Source organism: Carassius gibelio, chromosome A20 (assembly GCF_023724105.1).
Source record: "Carassius gibelio isolate Cgi1373 ecotype wild population from Czech Republic chromosome A20, carGib1.2-hapl.c, whole genome shotgun sequence".
NCBI classification, from domain to species: Eukaryota; Metazoa; Chordata; class Actinopteri; order Cypriniformes; family Cyprinidae; genus Carassius; species Carassius gibelio.
Window position 1 is genome coordinate 18,840,894 of NC_068390.1, and position 19,868 is coordinate 18,860,761.

Below are 19,868 nucleotides of genomic sequence, written 5' to 3' on the forward strand. Positions count from 1 at the left end.
TCTTTTCCCTACCTTCAGCTTTCACCCAGAAGATCTTCAACATTTCTGGATAATCACCTGATGCCAGCACAATATGCACAAAGCAGGAATGGATGGAATCATTTCAAAGCATTGCTGATTAAATGCAATTTATTGCTGATTTAAGGCAAATATTATATCATCTGTCAATTAAGAATATTATTAAATGTTGGTGTTTGGCACTTGCCAAGTATGTCTAGAGACTCTAGCCCATTGAAGGCTTTTTATGTGTCTCTTAAACTATGAGCTCTTTTGCCTTTCTGTTGCACTGTCATTTGTCTTATGGTTTTTTCGGTTTGTTCGATTCGGTTTGTATTTATTATTGCATGCATCTTAATTTAATTGTGTATGTGTGTACCCTTTTCTTTTTATCTGTATATTTCATTCAAATGGATCATGTGGGTGCAGGACAATGAAAAATTAAATGGCAACGTAATGTCATCAGATATCTTATTTTTATGATAGTATTAATTACTTTATTACATTACACATGAAACAATTTTGCAACCTCCCAGCTACCGTACTTCACTGAGGCACATAACTACACGTCGAGCGCCTATTGGCTGAGCTCGCCTCTGGGTGGAGGCGCGCCAATCAGCGCGGGCCACGGTACGACAGTGTTGTGCTGCTGGTTAGAGACCGGCTGTGTGCGATGCGGTGAGTGAGGTGGAGCGTTCACGCGGCGCGCACAGAGATCTGCACTGCCTGAATTGAACAAGATATTGACTTGGCACGAAGAACAACCATGCGAGCGTTCTTGGGTGAGTTATAATGACAAAACAGTGTGAACTCTGTAGCTGTAGAGTGGCGTTTTATCGACACAGATGTGTGTGCAAGCAAACTGAACCTAACTTTAGTAAACATGTAGAACTGCAGTGTGAAGGATACAGGGTAATATGATAAAAGGGAAAGCAAAACATTCTGTAAAACCACCTGAGTGGTTTAGAAAGCTTCTGTTTACACTGAATGCATAAATGTAACATTATAGTATAGTTAAACGTGCAGTGAGTGAAGGTGGTTGGGCCTAGTATAAATTACAGCAAATTCATCTTCGTATTGTACAACTGGAGTCTAATAATTAAAATCACAGTTCATATTGAAATTCTGCAATCATCCATTGTATGTGCTTAGAGTCTGGAAGTAGAAAGTTCTGTTTGTTATGAACCACATGCAAGGTTTCATACTGTGGTTCTTGATTTTACAGAAAGGTGCATGATGAAATCACCTGAGATGCTCCAGTACTGATGCTCCTTCTTTATCTTATCATCTGTATGTTCTCAGGTGTGTTGGCGTGTTCTCTGACTGTACTCTCTGTCCACGGTCTCTACTCTGCCAGTGATGATGTGGTTGAACTCAACCCCTCCAACTTCAACAGGGAAGTCATGCAGAGTGACAGTCTCTGGCTGGTCGAGTTTTATGCCCCCTGGTGAGTTGGAAGAGTTTGGGCGAACCCAGATGCGTGTCACTCACAGAGATGTCTAGATCTGTAGTTACAGATCAGGTTACTGTCTGAAATGCTGGTGCTGAATTAGTCCAATCTGTTGCTTATATCCTAAGCAGTATATACTCTCATTTCAAAGTGGATATTTTTGAAAGCATACATAGTTTAGTTATTCTTCTCTAATATTTCAGGCACTTTATTTGCATCATGATTTAAATCCCATTAGTTTTAACTTGCATATGATGTATAATACAGTCGTGAGCATCATTATTACACCTGTGTGGCTATACATTTCATTATTGTGTTTAGATGTTTATGTGCAGTAATATTGATTTTCTTTTTAAAGGTGTGGACACTGTAAGAATCTGGCTCCTGAATGGAAGAAAGCAGCCACAGCTTTAAAAGTAAATTCTGAATTTTAGATTACATAAAAATTAATTTCTTTTCAGCAATTGCTATTAAGGTTGACAGTCGAGAGAAATGATGCTTATGCAGAGCTAGTTCAATTTACTGGCACAGAATGATTAATTGAACCGTTGATGAAATTAATACTTATATTCTGCAAGGAAGTATGAAAGTGATCAAAAGTGACAGTAAATACATTTATAATGAAAAAAAAAAAAAACAATGCTAGACAAAAAAATGCTCTGTTGAAACTTACATTCTACAAAGTGCAGCCTGAAAAAATTGCATCACTGTTTCCATAAAATATTAAACTTTGCAACTCTTTTCAACATTGACAATAATAAAAAAAAATCTTGAGCACCAAAGTTGCATACTATATTGATTTCTTTATTTCTAAATATTAAATAAATGGTCTCAAATAAATTTTTTTCATTCATTATTTTTTAAATGCTTGTTTTTTGTTTAGGTTTTTTTTTTTTTTTAGATTATTTGATTAATGCCGTTCGTGTTTTGGTACAGGGCATTGTGAGGGTGGGTGCTGTGGACGCAGACCAGCACAACTCCCTGGGAGGCCAATACGGAGTCAGAGGCTTCCCAACTATCAAGATCTTCGGCGCCAACAAACACAAACCAGAGGACTATCAAGGTTCAGTACTGCATCTTCATAAAACATCTTGGCATGCACATAAAGGAAATGTTTTATGGCGATATGACAGTCTGTTGCTCCTCCTGAATATGGTTTATTCTCTCTCTCTCTCTCTCTGTCTCTGTTAGGTGGCCGTAGCAGTCAGGCCATCGTAGACTCAGCTCTGAATGCTCTCCGCTCCCTGGTGAAAGACAGACTTGGTGGAAAGACTGGAGGCTCAGACTCTGGCAGACAGGTATTGAAGTCAACCATGATGACTTTGTTGCTCTATTGTTATGTTTGCCTTTTGATTGACTCTTGGGTTCCATTGTGATCAGAGTGGAGGTGGTGCCGGCAATAAGAAGGATGTGGTGGAGCTGACCGATGATAACTTTGACAGTACTGTACTGGACAGTGGTGATGTCTGGATGGTGGAGTTCTTCGCCCCCTGGTGTGGACACTGCAAAAAGTATGCTGCCTTCTCTTTGTGTCTCGCGTACATCATAAGACCTGCCTGTCTGTCATTCTGCTGAAATAGTACCTGACATGCTGTGCCATGCATTATTGAAGCGCAGAATACATCTTCAATTATTAACATGGATTCAAAGACAGTGATATTCCTCTGCCAGCTGGGCTTTCCTCTGTTGACTTTCTTTAATGTTTCCAGTCTTGAGCCGGAATGGACGGCAGCCGCCACAGAAATCAAAGAGCAGACAAAGGGTAAAGTGAAACTGGGTGCTGTGGATGCTACTGTTCACCAGGGCTTGGCAAGCCGCTATGGGGTACGTCTGATGTCAGCACTTATTAACTGTCTTGCAATAGAAACAATTCTTATATTATCTCTAGTTTCATTTTTAGATTCCAGTGATATCCCAACAAACAATATAAATCAATTTTGGCATTTTAGTTGAATATCTGTCTTTATCCCAGTCTTGCAAAATACATGTTTCTGCGTTCCATTTTTTTTCTTCTTTTCTGGTTTTTGGGTTCAGTAATTTCATATGGACTTCCTGTCATTTCTGCTGTTTTTTTTTTTTTTGGTAGATTCGAGGATTCCCCACCATAAAGATCTTTCGTAAAGGAGAGGAGCCAGAGGACTATCAGGGAGGACGTACCCGATCTGACATTGTTGCTCATGCCATGGATCTTTTCTCTGACAACATCCCTCCTCCAGAGCTTCGAGAGGTATTCTTTTCTTCTATGTTTTTAATTAGTAAACATTTAATAGGTATTGTAACCTGTTTAAGAAAAAATATTTTATATTCCTGTGAATTTTATTTCCTTTTAGATTTTGAATGAAGACATTTTGAAGAAAACCTGCGAGGACTATCAGCTGTGTATCATATCTGTGCTGCCTCACATTTTAGACACGGGTACAATACAATTTCAACTTTAAAACAAGATATTGATATCTGTGTTTTACAAATTAAAATATGAAAGTGAGAATTCTCTTAAACAGAATGATTCACTAGGGATGCCAGATATACTGGAACCATATTGGTTATCATGTAATTTTACACTTTTTAAATTATAATTATATATTGATCAGGGTTGGAAATTGTATTATGCATGCTCATTTAATAATTAGTCCGTCTTCTAATATTCACTTAATATTTACAAATAACTAATAACTAAATAATTAAATATACAGTATAATGCTGATGCGTCATTTCACTTGTTGCATTTAAAATGTTTGATTTTAGATTTATTATAATTGACAAAAAAATAGTATAGAATTTCAGTACCAACCGTTGATCAGATACCAGCCATAACCTACAAATAATTATCATCAGCCAAAACTAAAGATATAGATTATATTACTATATGTATTATTGCTGTTATAGTTTGAATATTATGTGCTATTATATTTTTTATTTTATGTATCTCAAATTTTAGTAATTTAAAAAACTTATGGTGCTTTTGTCACTTTTATTTATTTGTATTAATTTATTTTAGTTTTAGTAATTTTTGTAGTATTTAGTTGCCAACATTTCTAATGAATATAAATGAATGCTGTTAATTTGTGGAAGCTAAGCTCAATCTCTGTATTTTTCTATGATCGCAGGTGCATCTGGAAGAAACTCTTACCTGGAGGTGATGAGGACGATGGCAGAGAAATACAAGAAGAAGATGTGGGGGTCGGTGTTTTCAGTCTGAATACAAGTTGAGATCAGCCTGCCCATAAATAACACTAGTACATGTCACTGCTTGTGTACCAGAGATGAGACTTTAGGGTATAATGAGTAGGATACAGTCATACACATCACACTCTTCCCTCTCTCTCTGTACAGCTGGTTATGGACTGAAGCAGGGGCACAGATGGAGCTGGAGTCTGCTCTTGGGATCGGTGGATTTGGCTATCCTGCTATGGCAGCCATTAATGCTCGCAAGATGAAGTTCGCCCTGCTCAGAGGCTCATTCAGTGAAACGGGCATCCACGAATTCCTAAGGTAAAAGAAGACTGCAGTTTATGTTTCTGGGTAACAAGTGACGTCACAGAGACTGTTAGCATACAGTAAACTGTAGGTGTTGTTTATAAGGGCCCTTCTAACTGTCAGCATGTTTTATGCTGTTAAACTATGAATGTCTTTATTTATGCAGGGAACTTTCTGTTGGCCGTGGCTCCACTGCTACAGTGGGAGGTGGAGCTTTGCCTAAGATCAACACTGTAGAACCTTGGGATGGGAAAGATGGAGTGGTGAGTATAGAAAACAAAGTGAGGGTGTATGGATGTCATCCTTCCTCATTTTGAACCCCACTTTTTTGGCGTTTTTCTCAGCTGCCCACGGAGGATGACATTGACCTGAGCGATGTGGATCTGGATGATCTGGAGAAGGTTGAGTTATGAGTCTGGTTTAAACTATTTTAGACTCCAAATGATGCCCATGTCCTCTCTCCCATGGATGAGGGGATGGTTGGGAGACAAACTTCGTCAAGACTTCTGAAAAGATACAAATAAAGCAAACGATTGTGCAGCCTTTTAAAGAAAAAATCTCCATGTTAGTTGAAAAACGAGGCTTTTCAGTATATACGTCATGATTGAGCTACACTCTGCCTCAAGTTCCTTCTTCACTTTTTGATTTAGTGACTGATTGGAGTTTTCAATCAGCTTGATGAAGCAGAATGTGACTCCCTGATTCTCAAACACTTGTTTCCAGTAAGCAGATGTCACACAGAGGCTCTTCATAGACACTTTCATTGACTAGATTCAATTGGATGGTGCTGGTCTTTCTGGTAATGAGATAAACTAGTGGTTATTTAATTTGACTCCTTTCCCTGGAGCTGCAAGATGCTTAAAGTTGTTTCCATTTTCACCCTTTCTCCCTCTGATGTGATTTTATTTTTTAAATAGGGTTTTCTGAAAAGAATGTCATCCAACCTGTATCCCTGTTTTCCCATTTGTCTAATGTACTGGACCGGGTGTAATGTGGCCGTTGTGTAGATTTTTCTTACACAGCACTGTTTTGAAAGAAAAAAGTTTTTATGAAAATAAAACAAAAATAATAACTTGACTAGCTTTTTTTAAATTTATTTTTTTCTACAGCTCATGTAGAACATTAGTCAGATGAACACCGGTGGCCTTTGAATCAGTGGTTTATTGAGAATTCATGCAGACACATACACTGTAATGATGCAACATTAAGATTCACACTGATGCTTTGGTTTCACAAAAATAGGGTTGGAAATCCCATTCCCAGCTGCAATATAACTTTTTTTGTCAACCATCGTTCCTTACAGCACATTTAACACTATACAAAATTAGAAATGACATAAATCAAATATATATTTATATCCAGTACAAATATTAGTTTTGGCATTTTACTTCTACAATCATTCTACATAGAGAGAGAGAGCAAATGGAGCACTGAAATACAATACATGCAAAAGAGCAAATTAAAGAGCATTACCCGAGTAAAAGAATGTTCCCATTAACCGAAAGAGCATGAATACACTGTATTTATACACTATGTTTTCCTGTTACATTCTATGGAGCTACTTATCCAACAGCATCTGTACTGTTCATGTTGACACTGGACTGGTGAAAGGACAAATAGAAACTAACCACCTGTCTGCCATTCTATCTGCTCCATATGTCCAAACACACAACAGTGTTCAAATATTCATGAGCAACCGAAAGGCTGCTGGTTGCTGTTATTTTTTACCTTCAGGGCAGAAACGGTTGTGAAAAGTTTGACTAACTGCTTATGATACATTAAAGAAGTTTCCTTTAGAGTTGAAACCAAAACAAAGGAAAAATGATCATGCATGATTCAATTGCACTTTAAAACCGTTCATCAATGCGCATTATCATTCAAATCATTCTCTGACCTCCCGAGAAACTTATTCTAGCATATTAGATTTTAAATCTAAAAGCTACATTTGAACTCAAAATACATGATAATGAAACCCAAGCACCCAGCAGTGGGCATTCATTATTGTTCAAAACTTTTTGTTTTGAAAATATCTTGTGCTTACCAAGACTGCATTTGTCTGATCAAAAATACTCAAGAAACATATTTTATCCTTGCTGAAAACAGTTGTGCAGATGAATATTTTTGCGTAAACCATGATACATTTTTCCCAGGATTCTTTGAATAGTTTGTTCGAAAGAACAGCATTTATATGAAATATAAATCTAATAATTGTAACAATGCAGAAGTATTTACTATCACTTTTGATCAATTTAATGTATCCTTAAACAATTAAAAAAATCTTACTGACCAAACTGTTGGCATTTTTTTTTTTTTTTACACACTTAAAGAAGCAATACTTTCCTTTTAAAATGCAGAACACAGACTGCCTTAATGTTTCAGAGTGATCGTGATTGGCAGGACAGCAGGTCGCTCTGGATGCAGTTAAACCACCTGATGTATAAAATGTTCAACCAAAGAACACCTAGTACAGATACTAAGTCAGGACATGCCAGAAGCATGCAAATAGTTCTCTGGATATGGAACGAATGCAAAACAAATGGAATATTAACAACCATAAATTCACACTTTGAGTGGAATACAATTGTGGAAATGTAATAATTTTTTAGGTCATCTCTTAAAGAAACTATGAAGCCACTTGACAATTGTACAGATTCATTCTAAAAAGCAATTGACTGGACAAAAATCTGTGTAATGCAAGCAATAATAAGAAGTTTTAAAGGGGTCATATGACATTGCTAAAAATAACTTAATTTTGTGTATTTGGTGTAATGCAATGTGTTCATGTGGTTTAATGTTCAAAATACACATTTTTTTCCACATGCTTTACATTATTGTTTCTCCTCTATGCCCTACCTTCCTGAAACGCATAGATTTTTACAAAGAACATTACTCTGAAAAGTGAAATGTAAGCTGATTGGCCATCTATCCAGTGTGTTGTGATTGGCTGAATGCCTCAAGCGTGTGACAGAAATGTTACGCCCCTTAACATACCGTAACTGTCATGCCATGTGTCCCGGTTGAACTACACAAAACCAGTAAAACCCATTACAAACAAGGCATTTGTTGCATCTAGTGGGGACATAATTACAGATTATAATGACTTATACTGTGTTTTTACATGTTGCGTTGCATATCGCACTGCATAAACATAAAACCATGTCTGCATTTGTGATGGGAGAAACAAAAAACAAGCGCTACTCTACACTGCTCAAAACACACGTTTGAATCATCAGTGGCAAATTTTCTTTAAAACGAACTTACAGACTGTGAGTCAGAAAGACCTATCCTTGCAAAGTTGGAATTATCCCACTTTATAGAAACGGACACTTGCATTGTAGGCTATTCTCACAGGAAACAGTCATTGTCCTCCGCAAAATGCGCTTCACACATCTGAATATTTGGGTTGAACTGTTCTGGAACAGTGTTGTAAATAAAACTTAACCACTGATTTCTAGTTGTGTCCTCTTCCGGAAAGCCAAACAAAGTAACTTTGCTTTCACAACAAAACACAGCTTCTCCACGACATGGTGCCGGTGGCAACAGCAAGAATAAAAGTTATGCCTTTTTTCTTTGTGTGCACATTTGGGCGGTGTTATGCAAATCTTCCCACATCGTGACGAAGACGTGGGGTCATGTTAGAATGAGCCGTTTTAGGGGGGCATGGTTGACTCTTAACTTTAATAAAGAATATCTCTTTGGATTTGAAACTTTAGTCTTTGCAACTTTGCAGATCTTCTTAATGCACCAAAAGCTTGTAACACCCCAAAGAGAAAGGAAAAATTTAAATCACATCATATGACCCCTTTAAAATATAAATATCTGAATTTTGCCAATTGATTTCAAGGGTTCTTTAAAATTCTGACCAAGCCCAGATGCTATGACAACTCAGCAATACCAATCCAAAAACAGGCTGAAATACTGATGAAACTGGTCACCACCCATTAACAAGGAAACTTCTTTTTTTTTTTTTTTTAAGCAGGAAAGATACAAGTGTCTCATTAATAATTCAAACAACATGTCTAAGTAAAATCTTGCCTTTTGAAAATCTTGCCATGTGAGTGGTTTCCTGTCTGCTTTTAAGATCTGTATTTATAACTGCCGAGAGGTGCTTTGGTCAGACTGCAGTAGTCTGACAATAGAGGGGTCACTCTTGGCACCTTTGATGAATTCCTCCAGAGAGAGTCTGCCTATAAATTTGAAAAAGCAACAATGAAAAGTTTATTTCACCCATTTACAAGAGTAACATCTGAGTGTTGAAAATACTGATGAAAAGTTCTATCCTAGAACTTGAATCCTAAATAAACAGTATTGGTTTATCTGTGTGTCAGTGGTTGCCATGGACATGGTGAAAATTGATTTTCTAAATCAGTATTTTTGTAAAAAATTTCCTTGGCAACCAATGTTACATAAGACAATAAAAAAGTTACATAAAAAAATAAAATAAAAATATTTGGAAATTGGGTAAGAAAAAATGGTTTAAATTCTGACATTGGGATAGGAAACCTAAATGGAAACTTCCAAGTGCAGTTTCTATGACATTTTGTGTGGTTCAACTTTTATATAAATATGAACAGTGAGTGGGAGATGGATCTCGAGAGGCGTACCATCGTTGTCCGTATCCATCTGTCGAAATATCTTATCTGTGCGTTTCTCTGGCGTCGACTCATCCTCGGGCATCTTCATCACAGATGACACCATTTTATAAATCGCCTGTTAAGATTAATGTAACTGTGTCAAAGCATATGGCCATTTGCTGTCACATGCAAAGGCTTAGGTTTTCAATAAGTTTGATAAGCCTGTCTTAATGCTACGACTGACAGTCAAAAATTCCATAACGCAGCTGTAAGTGTTACAGCTTCGATCAACACCTCATATCAGCATAATCAATGCAAATAACCATGAGCCCATTTCTCTACCAGAGACATTTAATATCACTTTCAGATATTGTTTTATAACATGTCCTTGTTCGCCGGTGTAAAAGAGCCATCTACGTTATTAACATGGAGAGTCAACAGACCCTACAGACCTCTAGTGAACAAATCCTTTGTGTTTGGCCACCATTTGTGGCAAGACCATATGGCCTGTGGAACACTTGATAGAGGAGATCTGTTTATTCAGGAGGTCTGTATCACCAAACATTAGACTGAGCCAATATTGATATGGAACAAGCTGCTCTGAAAACAATGACTCGCCGGGTGAAATACAGAAATGCAAATGAAACCAAAAGGAAGCAAGTACTAAAAAGCACCTCACCTGTACGATCTCCAGCATTTCAGCTCGGCTGATGTATCCGTTGCCATCCAGATCATACATGCTGAAGGCCCAGCGGAGCTTCTGCTCCAGACCTCCACGTGAGGTCACGCTCAGAGCGATAATGAACTCCCGGAAGTCAATGGTGGCATCACCGTTGGTGTCGAAGGTGCGGAAGACGTGCTCTGCGAACTTCGAAGCGTCACCGTAGGGAAAGAAATTGGCATAGATCTTCTTGAATTCCTCTACCGTTAGGTGGCCAGATGGGCAGTCCTTCAAGAAGCCACGGTACCACTCCTGCAGCTCGTGGTCCGTGAATTCAGTGTTCTCCCGCAGGTCATTGAGGACCTCGGGTCGCAACTTGCTGTTCTGTTTACCCATGACGAAACACTCGCACAGATGATTCCCAGACCCTTGCTGCTCCCTGTCAGAACAAACACAAAGAAAAAAGTAGCTACTTAGCTATTTTGAACCCAAAATTAGCCTCTTTTATACTTTCAGCACATGCCATAATAAAGAGATTCACATTTCCTCTGCCAGATGTAGGTTTTGGAATAATGGAAAATGTGTTACCCTTCCAAACTGAGGGAGTGAATCCTGGTATCCATGGAAACCATTTAATACTTTGTTACGGTGATAATTTATTGACTCCTTCACAGTGGGTTAGGCTAACCCACCTTAGCAACAATCAAGTCAGCGTGGGTTACCAGGGAGATGATGAAGAGATGTGGGTTTTTTTTTGGATGTGTGTGGGTAATTTGGAACGGTTGGTGTGTCTTACTGCACACGAGCCTGTGCTCGCGGCGTTAAGAGGGAGCAGAGTGTGAAGCACTGCTCGTTCTATTTAAACAAATCATATAAAGACTATATAAATGGTGAGGTGGCCGGGAAGTGAAATTTAACGATAGGTTATGTAAGCTACATGACCATATGCACTCGCTCTCATATTCTTGCAGGTTTTTACTACAGCTTCTTGCTCCATCTTTCAGTTGATATGTTCCTATTCCTTTCTGAATCTGACTTGTATATTTTGAAGATCTTGACTCTTAAAGTTGCTTGCTTAGTTTGTCAGGGCCATCATAAGGGTGGCTCCTCCCTTGGCTCGAGTCACATGGGTGAAGCTACTGGCCTGGCAGCAGACATAAACATGGGCGTAGCTTGCTGCTTCCTCCTTCTTTTCCCTCAGACACTCACTAAACCACAAGAAACCCAGAACTTTCCATTCGGAAAGAAAAAAATGCAAGCTTGTGCTGCAGTCAAATGAAAAAAGAAAAAAGAAAAAAAAAAAAGAAAAATGTAGGGTCCCCAGAGGCACACGGGTGGAATATGGAAATATATAGAGAGCGGAGTGTCAGGCCTATGTATGTGTCTTTCTGTAAAGAGGAACCAAAATGAAAGATATGATGAGAGAAGTGAGGAGACAAACTCAGCCATAATTTTCCAAATGCTTGAAAAGCCCTTTGCAAACAATTGAATCAGAACAGCGAAGTGTGAGACACATCTCCTCAAATCAATTGTGGGTGGAGAGCAGATGGTGTATTACTTTATTATCCAGTACTTCATGATTCAGAAGTATCCTCTGCCACTCAAGTCACAAACCATAATGCTTTACAGGTGGTTGCACAACTGGCTTCTTTCTGTAAACGATACAATTGGCACTCACACACCCTAAAGACAACTGGGAAAACCATACATCCCAAAAAATGAACTCATGTTACTTAAAAGGATAGTTCAGCCAAAAATTAAAATTCTGACATCATTCAAATACTACTAAGTCAAGTCATTCCAAGCCTGTGAACTTCTTTATTTTTCTTCTTCTTTTTTTTCATGGAACACAAAATGAGAAATAGAAACACTTACTGGTCATTTTTCATTAAATTACAAAGAATGGGAACTAAAGCCATAAAGTATCATAGTAGCTGTACTCAAGAAATGGATCAGACTGATTTGTTCAAATTGCTTTTGTGTACCAAATAAATGAAAAGATGCAACTGAAAAGAATATTACATTCTTGAATAGACAGAAATTGAATCCTTTCACTCTGTATCAGTTATTCACTGATAGACTTATCATAGAGGACTAGTCAACTGAGAAGAACTCGAGAACTGTACAAACGGATTTGTTCTAAATGGTCTTGTGAACTAAATTAACTGATTTATTGAAAAGATTCAACTCACAAGAATAATTAAAAACTAAGGCTAAGGGTGAAAATGGGTTTGGAAATGTCAATCAATGTGTATGTGTGTGTGTGTGTGTATATATATATATATATATATATATATATATATATATATATATATATATATATGTATAAAAGTTTGAGTATTTAAATATTATTTCATTTAATTAAACTGACTGTCAAGAAGAATACATTTGCATTTGTTATTTAATATATTATCTTAAATGCCATTTTCTATTACAGTACACTGACCCCTATTTGACTTTGTTCTCACCAAATATTTTACCCTTTCTTGCCATGTCTCTAAAGGGAAAATTTTGTCACAGTAAGTCGCAGCACTTACATTACATCGAATGACTAAACATTCCTCTATGATTTCCACAAAAGCCCTAGGTTCCAGTTTGACTCCCAGTAGCCCTGGTTACACAAACTTGTTTTTATTACCTTCCCTCCTCTCATTACACTCTAAAAACTGCTGGGTTGAAAACAACCTAATTTGGGTTATTTTGGCAACCCAGCGGTGTGTTATTTTAACCCAACAAGTTGGGTTATTATGTTTAACCCAGCATGATGGGTTGCTTTTTTCTGATTGAAAATGATTACATTGCTACGCTAAAATTAACCCAAATCGAGCTAGGCATTAAACCTACAAATCTTGTTCATTTTAAAATCACTTTTACACACAAATAATAACTATCAAAAGGTATATATTTATTAAAAACCAGAGAAAACTGTCAAAAAGTAACATGCATGTAAGAAGAAATGCAGAAAAGTATGGCATTAACAGCTACAGAGTTTATAAATAAAGCATTGAACATTTGTTGAATATAACTTTTAAGATAAAATTTGACTAAAGAATAATGACTCTCCAAATCAGACAACTCCAAAGTTGGTTTGAGTTCTGCAATGAGAAACACAGACATCAACGGTTTTCATGAAATATGAGCCTGAAATCACACTGTTGTTGAATCAAAATGTGAAGTAATCAGGCAGGAGACAACAGAAGATTTTATTTTCTAAAAATAACTTACATAAATCTCAGAAGAATGATGCTCTACAAAAACAAAAAACAAATATTCTTTTACTCTTAGTAAAAAAATTAAAAAAAATTGATAACCTGGAATCTTGAAGTTTACTTGCCTTAAAACCGTCTTTCCTTATCTTCTGAAGAAGCTAAGAAAATTGCTTCCTCCTCACACAAGCAGGCTTCTGGGTAGTTAACTCCCGGCGTGGGCACAATGAAGACACAAGCTCAACAAGTCTGAAATATTACATGCATAACATTGAACAATAACCAAATCAACAGCCTATAAATAATTATGCTAGTCTTTATTATATAACGCCGTTTCCTTTAGGAAACTACATTCAGTTTAACAGTGAAAAATTAAAAAACAAATGAACAAGAAAATGTGTTAATAACCGTCTATTAACACCTCAAAAATTCCAGATATTGTAAAATCTTATGTAAATATGACATAAAACACTCACAGACGTTATATTAAAAGTACATCTTCCATTCATAAGAGAGACCTCGGGTTCTTAAGTATTTATCAATAAATAGTAAGCTCTTTTATTTCCGCCTTTCATGAAACCTCAAAATACTTCCATAAATAAACAATAAAATGTTTAATCTTTACGTACCATAATGTCTTTCACTCGCTTCTTGCTTCTTTCACACTGAGAAAATGGCAGGTTCTCGCACTGGCTTTGTCCAATGTTAACGTGACATGCGTGCTCTCTTTCACGTCCGCATCCCCAATTTTCAACCCAAAATTTAAAAAAAAAAAAAAAAACGCGTCTTACCCAGCTGTCTCAACCCAGTATTTGGAAAAACCAGTGATTTTTAGAGTGTATAGACCCACTGCCACTCGGGCAAACGTGAATGTTGTGTCACGCCACCAGATTCCACACACTCACGTGGCATGTATTTTTTAACAGACCAGTGCAAAAAGCTATACAGTGCAAATAAAATAAATACATAAAAAAAACTGAGGCCAGGTTGCCATGTGCATGGATCAAATAACCAGAGAGACATTACGTGGAAAGTAAGGGACACACTTTGTAAACATCAGTGCAATTCAGCATGTAGTTGAACAGTATTCATCTTTGACCCATCATGCATAAAACAATGAATCAATCCACTGTGTGTGTGTGGGGGGGGGGGGGGGGGGTAGTTGGTGTGAGGCTCATTTAGCCTTCAATTTCCCAATGTGGCCTACCTAAATAACTAAAATGCACCCTGACAGGTGTCAAAAGATCAGTAGAAAAGAAAACCCATTTTTTTCTGCTGCTCTGGTGGACCGTGAAATTAAAGGATAACAAACAATCCGCTTGTACCCTCGCTTGATAATTCAGGGTATTTTTCCCCGAAATAGCTTGTCGCTAAATGTAATGATGTAAAGAGGTCATCCAATACATTTCCCATCGAGGATGAATTTCCCCCCACAATTTGACACATTTTGCTGATATTTACCAGAACTAGACTAAAATTAGAGATGGAAGTGTAATGTTGACAGCAGTTCTGGTTTGTTCTGACTGTGACGGCAGGCTGGCAGGTATGCCACTGAGCATCATGGAGAGCCTTGATTGGAAAAGTAAGAAATCGACCTCTTACTCCTGCTGTGAAGATCATGCTGTGATCCACAAGGTGATCATAATACAGGAAAAATTAAGAATACAAATGGCAACTGAATTGGAAGAATAACCTGTGAGTCCATCCATAGACTTCCATTAAAAAGCTGCACTGCAAATATTTATATAACATAAGGGAGCTATCACAAGGAGTGGAAGTATAATTATACACCCAGTTATATTATACACAGAAAGTAATTAAATATATTCATATATGTCAATATACTCGGTGTGTATTGAGGAATCATGTTAATGCGAGCATTACAAGGTAAGTTTTCCTGGGCATTAAAAACAGCCCCTGCTTACATTCATGGATGTTTATGGAAACCTGGCCATAAGTAGGCCTATGAATTATAATAAAAATAAATATAATAAATAAATGATGTCTCCAACCAAGAATTACAAAACCATCGCAGACGCAGATTGCTAAAATAACACATCAAACTAGTTTTTAACATAAACCTCAGTCTTCTAAGTACCATAAAGAGCTATGTATTGATTCTCATGGACCGCTATGCAAATTATGGGTTACAAACAGCGGCATATGTTGTTGAAAAAATCTATTAAGAGGCTGAAAAGAGACATCAACTTACCTCTATGAAAATGACAGAGCTGATACGTCCCTCGGTTTGTCAGCTGTAGCCTTGGTCCGTCGGGTCCTGAAGGAGTGTCCTCACAAAACTTTCAGCATTTTCGCTGCATGAAAAAACGAAGCTTGTATATACAAAAAATAAATAAAAATAATACTAAATAAGGTACGTAGTCTAAAAGTTTGAGTGTCGTTTCAATAAAAGCGAAGCGAAACAACTATAAATTGCAGAATATTCTACAGGCTCCATAACATCTCAAAGGCGCACTTGAAACCTCATCACTGAGCGAGAGACTTGACACCACACACACAGCTCTGCTCCGCTGTCAATGGACGAAACCACCACTGCACTGTAGGGGGGGACTTGTGGGTCTAAGAAAAGGATTTCAGTATCATTTGAGAACATTCACATTCTAAACTCATGCTTCACGTTGCGATATGGTTGAAGACATAAACCACTTATGTGCACACACAGAGTTCTGGAGAGAGCAAGACGACAGGCTACTCGTTGGACGAGTCTGTACACTGCGAAGTAGGCTACAGTAGATTGCTGTAAAAAGAACAGTTCGCCAGCGGAAAAGAAAGCGTGTAGGCTACTTGTCTGCAGCTGGATACGGTTTCATTCATTCTCTCTCTCTCTCTCTCTCTCTCTCTCTCTCTCTCTCTCTCTCTCTCTCTCTCTCTGTTTATTCTTGATTACAAAAAGGAAACGTTTTACAACATAAGCCTAATAGCTAGAATGTAAATAAAGTATATTTACATTTAATTTAATAACTAGTCTAGCTATCTATCTATATCTAATAAAATCTTGTTTCACATGCCGTTTCATGCTGAATACGTTTTTGTTAAATACATTTCCTCTATACAGCCAGCAAATCCATATTAATTAATGTCAAGTACTGTTGTGGCAGATTTTTATTGTTGTTGTTTTTTTCTTTTCAAAAAACTTTCAGAAAACTGCAAATCACTGCAAACTGCCTTGGCACCTAATGATTCAATTTAACCCAATTAACATCAACCTGCGTATATTAAATATGAAATTAGATTTTAAAATTCAGTTATTATGTTTTACATGTTTTTAATAGCTCAAGCTGTCCATCTGAATACCATTCTCACAGTTCCAAAATTATTTTTATATTTTACAATATTATAGCACTTATATACTGTTCCTCAAGACTTATATAGTTCCTCAAGGCTCAGAACTTGGTCCACTTATCTTCTACACGACTAAATGTTTAAATGTAAATATGAATGTAAATACTGTTTGAGATTGAAAACCCTGATGGAAATATGTTCGACATCTCCACCAGGAGGCAGCAGATATTGTCTTGTGATTTCTCATGATGCAAAAATTGTGCACGGCTTGACATAATTTCTGAAATTAGCCTACTGTATATTCCTGTATATGTAAAAACAGTTTTTTTCCTCACAACATTCTGATACGTTCCAACACACATTTTTTGAGAAATCTTTACTTATCTCTAGGCACTATACATTATATCCTCTCCAAAACAACCTATCTTTCCAAAACAGAAATAAACATTTGATCTATGATTACACAAATGAGCTTTGCTCTTGTTATGGAATAACAAAGGTGTAGTTGCATGAAGCTCTATGAGTTTATGCAAATAAAACTTATTTTATGTTTTTATAATATTTTTTTATTTATAAACATTCAACACACCATGTTGACTCCATGCATGTTTTCTGCTTAAAAACAGTTTGCATAAAGTATAATACAACAAAAATATACACATAAAACGCACAGATTGTTTTGATCTATCTATGTTTTATGGCATAATATATTTAAATACTCAAAACAAATCAATATAATATCTATACTTAGTTGAACCCAACTAAACTTAAAAACAAACAAACAAAATAAAAAAATAGGCCAAATCTCCCTGCGGTGGACTGAAAATGTTTGTCATTATAAAGTCCAGTTTTAAGATTTTTCATTTTAGGAACTGATTTGAAATTTAACTACAAAACAAACAGTACATGCTGGTTGTTGGGTTTGAGATGATTGATTTTTGTCTGTTGATTTAGCATAAAAACAACCAGATCAGCACCAATCAGACTGCAAGGAAATGTCTCCTCTCTCAAAAGTGTCTAGATTATTCTAGAAAATCTTTGCATTATTTGCACATAATGTTATTTAGAAATTCTTAAGAAAAGTAAGATTTTGTTGAATTTTGTCAAATATACAATGTTGTTCAAAAGATGAAAAATCTAAATTCAAGTCTATTTTTATGACAGGCTTGTCATCAACTGTATTTGGAATATGGAATAATGCTGGAGTTAGTTTTTAACTAACAAACAAAATGAATGTTCTTAAAAATAGAAAACAAAATAGTGAAAAAGAGGAACTCTTACAATTTGTTGTTTTCCGCGTATCATCCACAGATTAAATGCACAAATCTACATTCTCCCTTAATCATGATGAAGTGTACAGTAGATGTCATGTTGGGTGTAACATGCAAAGCATGTGAGTAAAGTACATGTATCTATTGCACGGTTAGCAATTCACACTCCCATTTTGAGGTCTCATATCTTAAGAAAAATGGTTCTTAACAGTAACAGAAAAAGTTCTTCAGCTTGTAACAATATAGCAGAACACTTGTTGGTGCTAAATATAACCATTTTTATAGGGTTCCACAAAGAACCATGCTTTGAAATTATTACATAGGACCTTAATGGTGCTATAAGTGACCTTTTCAATGATAGTTCATTTTCATTCATATTAGTATTTATAATATATAACATATATAATATTTGTTTTATTCATATTATTTGTTTATGTTGTTTATTAATATTGTTCTTCATCTCTCTATTCGCATGGTCTTATAATATCTTATAGGCTCTATTAGGGTTTTACATAAAAACAACAACAACAACATGTAGTTTCAATTAAGTACTTTTATTTATTTATTTTTTTTAATGACATCAAATTTCAGTAAAATTACAGTACTCTAACAACTGTCATTAGCAGAATATATTAAATTACAATTGACATTGATAACATAATAGAAAATAGTGTAAATAGAAACAGAAAATAGCGTAATGAAGACCAAGTTCCAGTAAACTACTGTATCTTCAGGATCCTCTATGATGCCTTTAAGCCCATCATTATGTGTATTTATGTATTTATGTGTAGTGGCAGTGATGAACTATCTTTAACTGAAAAAATTGTGTTTACTATTGTCCTTTTGCCTAATTAATGCTGTAATGTTGCTTTGACACAATCTGCATTTTAAAAACGCTATATTAATAAAGGTGACTTGATTTGGTGTTATTGAGTGGCAGTTTCTCTCTGCAGGTGACAAGGTCGTAGGATGTAGCATCTGAAATATGTCTCCTTTCATTTGTTTAAGTAAAAACAATTGTTTATGAAGGCCAAAAGTAGTATCTGAGCACTTCACAATGTTATAAGAAGAAAAAAAAATGATATTAAGATATGGAAAAGCTGTGACTAGGTATGTGCATAAACCCAATTAAAAATAAAAACAATATAACAATATAAATTCAATATTTTTGTTACTTAGTGGTGATGATAGACGTATCCTTATCTGAACAGAGCTGGTTGCACTTTCATGTTCTGTTAAAGTAAAAAAAAAAAAAAGACATGATTGGTAGGAATAGGAAACCAGTCACAATTTGAAAGATAAAAATGAAAAAAATAAAAAAATACCTGTTAAGAGCGTGTTGACATTCTGTGTAGTTGGATGGTTGAGCTCCAGAAAATCAGCAATGCAATGTGTGTAGTTTCTATTAGGGATTTACATGAAAACAACAACAACAATAGCAAAAATATATTGTGCGAATTAGTTACCTTTTATTGATGTGAAATTTCAGCAAATATGTCAGTGCTCATAACAACAGTTATTATTGTTATACATTCATTGTAATACATTCATTCAATTGACATGGAACATTAATAAATACATAAAGAAGTAAAAAAAAAAATAGATGTGATGAAGACAAAGCTCCAATGAAAAATCTTCACAATCGTAAGCATGTGAAGTCGTTAAGTCTATCACTTTGGTGTGATTGTGGGGCAGTTTCTCTCTGAGGATGAGGTTGTGGGACGTGATGAATCTGAAATACACAATTGAGTTTATTGTAACAGTTTTCATTTAAGTAAAAACAATTATATTTATGAAGGCCAAAAGCCCCAAAATAGAAAAATAAAAGAGAAAAGAACATGTTTGTTTGGAAACCAGTAGCAATTTTGAAGTTAAATTTGGAATTCAATTAAAGAATGAAATTGTTTACCTGTTGAGAGTGTGTTGACA

General features: G+C 36.0%; 2 protein-coding genes across 2 annotated transcripts; one reads left to right on the top strand and one right to left on the bottom strand.

Annotated features, from left to right (window-relative positions):
- The first annotated feature begins 588 nt into the window (after positions 1-588).
- Positions 589-6,001, top strand: LOC127938469 (protein disulfide-isomerase A6). Its single transcript, XM_052535107.1, has 13 exons — positions 589-779; positions 1,300-1,444; positions 1,806-1,863; positions 2,384-2,510; positions 2,639-2,745; positions 2,828-2,958; positions 3,157-3,271; positions 3,534-3,674; positions 3,778-3,862; positions 4,555-4,627; positions 4,781-4,939; positions 5,091-5,187; positions 5,269-6,001. The coding sequence occupies exons 1-13, from the start codon at positions 764-766 to the stop codon at positions 5,335-5,337; spliced, it is 1,323 nt and encodes a 440-aa protein (XP_052391067.1). The 5' UTR covers positions 589-763; the 3' UTR covers positions 5,338-6,001.
- A 64-nt stretch (positions 6,002-6,065) lies between these two features.
- Positions 6,066-15,885, bottom strand: LOC127938470 (hippocalcin-like protein 1). The gene is made up of 4 exons (XM_052535108.1): positions 15,578-15,885; positions 10,178-10,598; positions 9,529-9,634; positions 6,066-9,111 (listed from the first exon to the last, which is right to left on the bottom strand). The coding sequence occupies exons 2-4, from the start codon at positions 10,553-10,555 to the stop codon at positions 9,014-9,016; spliced, it is 582 nt and encodes a 193-aa protein (XP_052391068.1). The 5' UTR covers positions 10,556-10,598; positions 15,578-15,885; the 3' UTR covers positions 6,066-9,013.
- Positions 15,886-19,868: the final 3,983 nt, after the last annotated feature.